The sequence below is a fragment of the Arachis stenosperma genome, chromosome 2 (assembly GCF_014773155.1).
Source record: "Arachis stenosperma cultivar V10309 chromosome 2, arast.V10309.gnm1.PFL2, whole genome shotgun sequence".
Classification (NCBI taxonomy): Eukaryota; Viridiplantae; Streptophyta; class Magnoliopsida; order Fabales; family Fabaceae; genus Arachis; species Arachis stenosperma.
The window spans coordinates 44,346,188-44,356,439 of NC_080378.1; the positions used below are offsets into that span (position 1 = coordinate 44,346,188).

General features: G+C 40.0%; 1 protein-coding gene across 1 annotated transcript; it reads right to left on the reverse strand.

Annotated features, from left to right (window-relative positions):
* Positions 1-7,789: 7,789 nt before the first annotated feature.
* Positions 7,790-8,692, reverse strand: LOC130962833 (uncharacterized). The gene has a single exon (XM_057888996.1). The coding sequence runs from the start codon at positions 8,690-8,692 to the stop codon at positions 7,790-7,792; it is 903 nt and encodes a 300-aa protein (XP_057744979.1).
* Positions 8,693-10,252: the final 1,560 nt, after the last annotated feature.

Below are 10,252 nucleotides of genomic sequence, written 5' to 3' on the forward strand. Positions count from 1 at the left end.
GTGTGTTCTGTATCTTCAATCCCTTGTATCATTGACTTGAAAATACACAAATTAAAAATATTTTTGGATTTTTAATAATTAAAATACAACAAGAATCAAATAACAATGCATACAAGACACCAAACTTAGCAGTTTGTATACTGCTGACACTAATGAACTGAAAATGCGTATGAGACACACAAAATACTCAAGTCAATAGAATTCAAAGATTAGAACACAAAATATATGCATGGATTCGAAAAATGTAAGAAAAACATGCATTTGACACCAAACTTAAGATGAGACTCTAGACTCAAACAAGAAATATTTTTGGATTTTATGATTTTGTAAAATTTTTTTTTTTTGTATTTTTCGAAAATTAAGTGGGAAAAGGTATCAAAATTCTTAATGAGAATTCCAGGAATCAGTGCAATGCTAGTCTAAGACTCCGGTCCAGGAATTAGACATGGCTTCACAGCCAGCCAAGCTTCCAAAGAAAGCTTCGGTCCAAAACACTAGACATGACCAAAGGTCAGCCAAGCCTTAGCAAATCACTGCTCCAAAAGCAAGATTGGTACGAAATCAACAAGCTCTTGTGGTGATAAGTTGAAACCTCGGTCCAATCAGATTAGACATGGCTTCTCAGCCAGCCAGATTTCAACAAATCATCATGAAACTCTAGAATTCATCTTCAAGAATTTCGAAAAAAAATACCTAATCTAAGCAACAAGATGAACCGTCAGTTGTCCAGCCTGAACAATCCCGGGCAATAACACCAAAAATTTGATGTTGTTGCCGGATCTTGGCACTGATGTTACCAAAAGCTTGCTCAAAACATGAACAATCCCCGGCAACGGCGCCAAAAACTTGGTCGGGCGAAATTGTGAACTATACTTTTTCATAACTCTCATAATCCCTGGTACTGGCTCCAAGAACTTGGTGCGCTTAATACCATGGCATTACACAACTTCGCACAACTAACCAGCAAGTGCACTGGGTCGTCCAAGTAATAAACCTTACGTGAGTAAGGGTCGATCCCACGGAGATTGTTAGTATTGAAGCAAGCTATGGTCATCTTGTAAATCTTAGTCAGGCAAACTCAGATATATATGGTGATGAACGAAAATAACATAGAAGATAAAGATAGTGATACTTATGTAATTCATTGGTAGGAACTTCAGATAAGCGCATGAAGATGCCTTCCCTTCCGTCTCTCTGCTTTCCTACTGTCTTCATCCAACCCTTCTTACTCCTTTCCATGGCAAGCTCGTATAGGGTCTCACTGTTGTCAGCAGCTACCTCCCATCCTCGCAGTGAAAGCTAATGCTCAATACTCTGTCACAGTACGGCCAATCACCGGTTCGGTTCCCTCCCCTACCGGAATAGAATAACTCTTTTGCGTCTGTCACTAACGCCCAGTAGGTTACAGGTTTGAAGCACGTCACAGTCATTCAATCATTGAATCCTACTCAGAATACCACAGACAAGGTTAGACCTTCCGGATTCTCTTGAATGCTGCCATCAGTTCTTGCCTATACCACGAAGACTCTGATCTCACGGAATGGCTGGCTCGTTTGTCAGGCGAGCACTCGGTTGTCAGGCGATCAACCATGCATCGTGCAATCAGGAATCCAAGAGATATTCACTAAGCCTCAGATGCTTGTAGAACAAGAATGGTTGTCAGTCACCTTGTTCATGGGTGAGAATGGTGATGGGCGTCAATCATCACCTTCATCATGTTGAAGAACAAGTGATATCTTGGATAAAGAACAAGCGGAATTTGAATGAAAGAACAATAGTAATTGCATTAATACTCGAGGTACAGCAGAGCTCCACACCTTAATCTATGGTGTGTAGAAACTCCACCGTTGAAAATACATAAGCATAAGGTCTAGGCATGGCCGAATGGCCAGCCTCCCAATGATCTAAGAACTAAAATGTCCAAAGATGATCTAGAGATCTAAAAGTGATCAAAAGATTTCTATACAATAGTAAAAGGTCCTACTTATAAGAAACTAGTAGCCTAAGGTGTACAGAAATGAGTAAATGACATAAAAATCCACTTCCGGGCCCACTTGGTGTGTGCTTGGGCTGAGCAATGAAGGAATTTCGTGTAGAGACCTTTTCTGGAGTTAAACGCCAGCTCTCATGCCAGTTTGGGCGTTTAACTCCAAATTTTAAGCCAGTTCCGGCGTTTAACGCTGGAATTTCTGTAGGTGACTTTAAGCGCCGGTTTGGGCCATCAAATCTTGGGCAAAGTATGGACTATTATATATTGCTGGAAAGCCCAGGATGTCTAATTTCCAACGCCGTTGAGAGCGCGCCAATTGGGCTTCTGTAGCTCCAGAAAATCCGCTTCGAATGCAGGGAGGTCAGAATCCAACAGCATCTGCAGTCCTTTTTGGTCTCAGAATCAGATTTTTGCTCAGGTCCCTCAATTTCAGCCAGAAAATACCTGAAATCACAGAAAAACACACAAACTCATAGTAAAGTCCAGAAAAGTGAATTTTAATTAAAAACTAATAAAAATATACTAAAAACTAACTATATCATATCAAAAACATACTAAAAACAATGCCAAAAAGTATACAAATTATCCGCTCATCAACTAGAAACTTGTTACTCAAAAATGCCGAGTGGTCGGACGATCTCCCCACACTTAAAAGTTTGCACCATCCTCGGTGCATCCAAAGATGAGCAAGGGGGTACGGCGACTTTCCTAGTTGCTACCTTCATCTGGTAGGTCAACCGGTGTTGCGTGTTCTTCCTCCCGCTTCCATTTTTGCTTGTGATGATTCATCCTGAACAATAGAAAACAGGATAGTAAAAAAAGTGAATGTGCAAGCAAGGAAGCAAAAATTGTTGGAATGAGGTAAATCACTAGAATTGAGTGAATGAATTAGTGTGGCATTGATGAAAAATAGGTGTGTGGGTCCTAACTTGCATGCGGTTTAGAACTCACACCCTAGTACAAAAAGTTATGTCACAATTACACAAAAGAAGACATGCACTTCACTCATTCTAGTGTGCTTGAGATACTTTAAAAGACTTATAGGTTAAGGCAACCAAACAAGTAGTGAAGAAGCATAAAAGCATTCAAGCAAAAATCTAGCAATTGTGAAATTGGATAATGCATGGACATTGATTGATGTGTAAGTAGACTTAGTGAACAAAATGGTATATGAAACTCACACAACAATCAATGACACATATTAAAGTTGTTACAACACCTAAGTGACATACAGGTGAAACACATGGATGCTATGGAACTTAGAAAAAAGATGATAGAAGTGAAAATCAATCACATAGCAAGCATGGTCCACAAAGCTTTACAAAGCTCAAAAATATGTCACTAGGTAAGCTTTCGATCTAATTTCACAACTCTACAATCTCAATGCATGAAACAAGTGATGTGCATAAAGGTAAACCACAAACAAGCATCACCTAAAAAATGCAATGATAATATATAATTGCCTAGCAATGGATGATGAATGCATGGTGGCCAAAACGTGCAACTCAAAAGAGTTAAGATGCATGAAGGCAATGTAACATGTACTTGGTGTTCACAAATGTTAAGCATGGAAAGTTCTAAACTAAGTAACCAAATATAACCTCAATAAAGAAATCCAACAATGACAATTAACAACAATGATGTTAAGATAACATCCTATTAATAATGAGCAGCAATAAACAGTAGACAAGATTAGTAATCTAACACTTATAATGGAAGACAAAAATTAAACTAACTAACTAAAAGAAGTGGTGTTACATGATATTTGGTAGTGTTGGATGATGTTTGAAGGGTGGAAAGAAAAGAAGAGAAGAGAGAAGAAGGGAAAAAATGGAAAGAAGAGAAGAAAAGAAGGTGGGTAAAATAGGGGCAATCCATGCGTGCGCGTCATGTGCGCGTAAGCATAGAACGGTGAAATGGAAACGACACGTACGCGCATGGTATGCGTGCACGTCGATGGGTTATTTCACAAACGACGCGTACGCGTGAGGTACGCATGCGCGTGCCTTGGGCACAAAGTTGGCACACTTCGGGCACAACTCTCGGGTGAATGTATGGGAAGTGGAAAACTTCAATCCACGCGTGCGCGTACATGACACGTGTGCGTAGATGGTTGAAATTACTTGGGTCACGCGTACGTGTGGAGCGCGCGTGCGCATGGATGGTGCTCTGTTTTTCAAAATTTTTCTATGTTTTTGCACCAAACCAAGCATTCCAAACCTCCAAACAACTACCAAAACATCATAAAACCTTATTTAACATACTAAACTCCCAAATAAACATATCTAACCAAACAAAACATAAAATTAAACTAATTATTAGCAATATTTTCAAAAAGGAAAAAGGAAAGATGTTACTATGGTGGGGTGTCTCCCACCTAGCACTTTTGTTTATTGTCCTTAAGTTGGACTTATGGGGTGCTCTTATCAAGGTGGCTTGTGCTTGAATCCATCCTTGAACATCCACCAATGCTTGGACTTCCATTGTGCTTCATCATTCAAAATTACTATCTCCAAGCTTTGATGGAGTTCTTCACAAACCATAGGCTCCCAAAGTTGATCTTCTTTGTGCGATCCGGGATCCCACACTTTGTTTTCACACCCGTCCTTGAGTTGATCATGGTGATTTCTTCCGGGTGGCAAGAGAGATGAATTCTCATAGAAGCACCAAACTACCCTCCTAGACCCATCTAATTGAGCACTAGTCCAATCCATGCTCCTCAATTTTGAGCTTCCAACCATAATGAGCCTAGACTTACAACGCCAACCACTAAACATCCTCCTCTTATGCTTAATTTCGCAAAGCGTCCTAAGTTGGCCATCCGTCTCAAGCAAACCAAATTCAAGTGGGATAATAAAGCTAAGAGTTAGAATTTTTACTCACTCAAATGAAGGATTAGATGACAACCTAGGTGGAGGAGTTCCCAATGATTTTGACAAGGCGCACTTTACTCATATCTATCCTCTCCTAGAGGCTTCCACCACTTAGCAAGCTTTTTCAAGTTCCTTCTCTTGCCGAGCCTCCTCAAGTTCAAGCTCTTCTTCACCAATTTCTTCAAGCTCTTCCCCATCACTCAAATCATAAATAGGAGGTTGAGTGAAGTCTACCTCTTCATCAATTCCGAGCATAGTGGGGAATGATTCTTCAAGCTCAAAAGGATCATATGTTGGTATGAATCATCATAAATAGGAGGACCTATTTCTTGGGTTACTTCTTCCAATTCTTCAATCACATTGTGCCTTGGAGGTTGTGCACTCTCCTCCTCAACATCAACTTCAAATTCCATGGAAGAAGGCTCTTCAACTTGTGATTCCTCTATGTACTCAAGATATCCTAAGGTGCCAACCACTACTTCCTTTGGTTCAATAACATCTACCTCCACCTCTTGTTGTATTTCTTGCTTTAACTCCTCTTCTTTACCTTGGAGCTTCAAGTCCATTCCCTCACTAAGCTCCTTGGGTGCTTCTCCACATTCAACAATGGGAGTGCCTTGATCGCATAAGCTTAGGTGAGATGAGACTATGTTACCAATGGCTTCTACTATGATAGCCATTTTTGCTCTTAACTCCGTAAATTTCTTTTCATCCTCCTCTTGTCGCCTTAAGAGATGAGATTCAAGATCTCTCAATTCTAGCATAGGGGCTTCATCGGGAGGCGATGGTGGAAGAGAGGGTTCATTATTTGAGGGAAGGGTATTGTAGTTAGAAGGTAGTTCATATTGGTGAAATTCTTGAGGTGGTGTGTATGGACTTTATGGTTCATGGGAGTATTGGTATTGGAATGGTGGTGGCTCAAGAAATGGTTCATATGGTGGTTGGTATGGTGGATATGGGTTAGGATCATACGGAGGTGAATATTGGTATGAGGCTTGTGAGTATGGTGAAGGGCTATATTTAGGAGGAGGATCATATGCATATGATAATTGTGGTTGACAACCACAATGAGGGTCATCACATATATTAGATTGGTATGCATCAAGATTTGAATTGTACCCATAAGAAGCCGGAGGGGGTTGTTGCCAAGAAGGTTGTCCATAAGCTTAGGGCTCCTCCCACCTTTGATCTCCAAATCCTTTATGCACATCCCCATTGAAGCTTCCATTTCCTACAACATAGTTGTAACCATGCTCATAGCCAAAAGGTTGAGAATTCATAGTAAAAGAGAAAATAAAAAAAAAAGCTAACAAGAAACAAAGAGAACAAAATCCTACAACTAGCAAAAACTAACAAACGAACCAAAAATCAAGCTATTCACAATATATACAATAGCCAATAACATAACAACATTGCAATGCCCGGCAACGGCGCCGTTTTGATTTAAGAAAATTGTTGTGTCGGTATAGAATTTCACACAAATTGAAATCTCGTTGCAAGTATAGTTCTACACCAACAAATAATCCTCCCAATCAAAAATTTTGGTTGTCACAAAGAACAAACCCAAATAAGAATTAATCGGAGTATTTGGACTCCGGGTCGTCTCACGAGGATTGCAATGAAGTGGTCAATTATTGGCTATGAAGGAATATCTTGGGGTTTTTTTTTGGAATAAGAGACATGAAAAGTAAATGATAAAGAAATTCAAATAACAAAAAGGCCTTGGCAAGGGTTGATGGTCAAGGATCTCTATCCTTATCACTAACCACAACATGAGAATTGGCAAGGATCAACCTCATTAAGTCATCCTCTAACTAATAAAGGAGAGTCAAATGAGTTATGTCAATCCAAGTCCATAAGTCCTAGGTCTCCACCAATTTAATTAGTGAGATCTAAGGTCAATGGCTCCCAATCATCAATCACTTGGACATTAGCAACTCAATAGTTCCTAAGTTACCTTCCCAAGCCAAGAGCATAAAATTCTACTCTAAAATCCTCCCAAGCATTTTGTCAAACACTTGGAAGGCATAAAAGGAAAGCATAATAAATTGCAAGAATATAAATCTACCAACTACCAATTACAAGGAAAGATAATTTCACAACTCAATCATCAATAAAGGAAACACCAAACATCAAATTACATTAAATGTAAATCAAATTCAACAAGAGCATCCATGAACATAAAAAAGAAATTAACATGAAAACTAAGAGAATCAAGTAGTAGAAACAAGAAATCATAAAAGAAACAAGATGAGAACATAAAATTGGAACTAGATCTAAGATGAAATTAACCTAATCTAACCTAATTCTAGAGAGAAGAATGAGCTTCTCAATCTAAAAACTACACTACATGATGCTAACACTTCAAACAATTGCTTTCCCCTTTGCTTGGGCTTCAATTCTGCATGAAATACACTTAGAAACATGTTTGGAATTGGGCCTGGGCTGCTCAGAAATTGCCCCCAACGTTTTGCCTTTAAGTGAGTCACGTGCGAGTATCGGCACGCGCCATGTGCACGTGCGCGTCGATTGGCTATTTCTTCATCCGCGCAGACGCGGCATATACGCATGCACGTCCTTAGGCGAACTCACTTTTGCGTGCACGCGCCTTGTACGCGTGCGCGTCCATTAATGCATTCCCAATCTTGGTTTCTTCATGCATTCTCCCTTTGTATGCTTTTCTACTCATTTCTTCCATCCAATACTTGCCTTCTAAACCTGAAATCACTCAACAAACACATCAAGGCATCGAATGGAATTAAAGTGAATCAAAATCACCAATTTAAGGGCCTAAAAAGCATGTTTTTACATTTAAGTACAATTCAAGGGAGAATTATAAAACTATGCTATTTTATTGAATAAATGTGGGAAAAGGTGATAAAATCCCCCAAATTAAGCACAAAATAAACCACAAAATCGGGGTTTATCACTCTTCTTCCAAAACTCCTTGGACTATTTGTTCTATGGTGTCCACCATCATGCATTCTCCTATTGATTCCTTGGGATAACTCATTGCCTTGAAGACATTAAAGACCATCTTCTCCTCATGTAATCTCAAGACTAGTTCCCCTTTTTGCACATCAATGATGGCTCCAACAGTAGCTTGGAATGGCCTTCCTAGGATAATTGAAGTGTTTGCCTCTTCTTCTATAACCAACACAACAAAGTCAGCTAGGAGGATGAATTCTCCCACTTTCACCAATAAATCTTCCACTACTCCATGTGAAAACTTGAATGTTCTGTCAGCTAGTTGGAGTGCCATTCTTGTTGGCTTGGCTTCCTCAACTCTCATCCTTCTCATCATGTTCAAGGACATGAGATTGATGATAGCCCCCAAGTCACATAAGGCTTTTTCAATAGTGATATCCCCTATGATGCAAGGGATTTGGAAACTCCCTAGGTCTTTCATTTTCTGGGGGAGTTTCTTTTGTATAATGGCACTACACTCTTCAGTTAGGACTACAGTCTCCTTTTCTCCCCAGTTTCTTTTACTTGTCACGAGCTCCTTCAAGAACTTTGCGTAGAGGGGCATTTGCTCCAGTGCTTCAGCAAATAGTATGTTGATTTGGAGCTTTTTGAAGATTTTCAAGAATCTGGAAAACTGGCCATCCTTCCCATCCTTCCTTAGCCTTTGTGGGTATGGTGCCTTTGGCACATAAAACTTCAAGATTGGCTTTGGTGAAGATGGGCTAGGGGCCTCTTCTTTCTTCTTGTTTTCAGGCTTTTCTGCAGCTTCTTCTTCGTGGTTCTCCTGGTTTTTGGTGGCCTCTTCTACCACTTTTCCACTTCTAAGTGTGATGGCCTTGCACTCCCATCTTGGGTTGGCCATGGTGTCGCCTGGAAATGTGTGTGTAGGCATTGGGATTTGCTTGGATAGGAACCCCACTTGTGCTTCCAGTTTTGAAATTATTGCACCTTGGTTCTTCAAATTCGACCTGTATTCTTCTTGGTTGGCATCTATCTTCTTCAAAAAGGGTGGAGATAGCCCCTGTGAGCTGTGATGATAGTTGTGCTATTGCAGCTTCTACTCTCTCAAAGTTGCCTCTGATTTTGCATGGTTGGGAGGTTGGGGTTAATTTGTCTTGATGGTGGTGTGTTTACTAATTGGAAGGATATGATGTGTGAGGTGGATTGTGGTAAGGTCTGTTGTTATTTGATTGATGGTTGGGGTTGTGATTTTGGTATTGATTGGCTTGGTATGGTTTATTATGATCTTGGTTATGATTTTGTTGGTTTTCCCACCCAAAATTTGGGTGGTTCTTCCATCTTAGGTTATATGTCTTGGAGTTAGGGTCATATGGTGGTCGAGAGGGGTTATGCACATAGTTTGCTTGCTCATATTCAACTTCTGGTGTATCTCCTTTTTGGGGTGGTGCTTGAGCTTGGACAACTGTAACTTGATTGTTCTCCATCCTCTTGGTTAAGGTTGCCAATTGTGCTACAATTGCCTTATTTTGTGCCAACAAGGCATCCATAGAATTGAGTTCCAGCACCCCCTTCTTTTGGCCTCTTTCTGAAGCATAGAAGTAGTCATTTTCAGCTACAGTTTCAATGACATCTATGGCTTCCTCAATGGTCTTCTTCTTGTTGAGTGAACCCCCTGAAGAGTGGTCCACAGCCTTCTTCGATTCATAGGTTAGTCCTTCATAGAAAATGTGGAGCTGCACCCACTCATTAACCATATCTGGTGGGCATTTTCTTGTTAGATCCTTGAACCTCTCCGAAGCCTTATAGAGTGTTTCACCATCTAGCTGTCTGAAGATTTGCACCTCAGCTTTTAGCCTGTTGATCCTCTGCGGAGGGTAAAATCTTGCAAGAAATTTGTTCACAACATCCTTCCATGTGGTTAGGCTCTCCTTGGAGAATGATTCTAACCACTTTGTTGCTTATCTCTGAGTGAGAAAGGGAACAGAAGTAGTTTGTATGTGTCAGGGTATACACCATTGGACTTTACAGTATCACTGATGAGCGGATAATTTATACGCTTTTTGGCATTGTTTTTAGTATGTTTTTAGTATGTTTTAGTTAGTTTTTATTATATTTTTATTAGTTTTTAGTTAAAATTCACTTTTCTGGACTTTACTATGAGTTTGTGTATTTTTCTGTGATTTCAGGTATTTTCTAGTTGAAATTGAGGGACCTGAGCAAAAATATGATTCAGAGGCTGAAAATGACTGCAGATGCTGTTGGATTCTGACCTCTCTGCACTTGAAGTGGATTTTCTGGAGCTATAGAAGCCCAATTGGTGCGCTCTCAATTGCGTTGGAAATTACACATCCTGGGCTTTCCAGCAATATATAATAGTCCATACTTTGTCCGAGATTTGATGGCTCAAACTAGCATTCCAAATCAGCTCAAAACTACCCGGCGTTAAACGTCGGAACTGGCA

Bases quoted from the DNA above. Each gene is read 5' to 3' on its own strand.
- LOC130962833 (XM_057888996.1), bottom strand. From the start codon at position 8,692: ATGGCCAACCCAAGATGGGAGTGCAAGGCCATCACACTTAGAAGTGGA.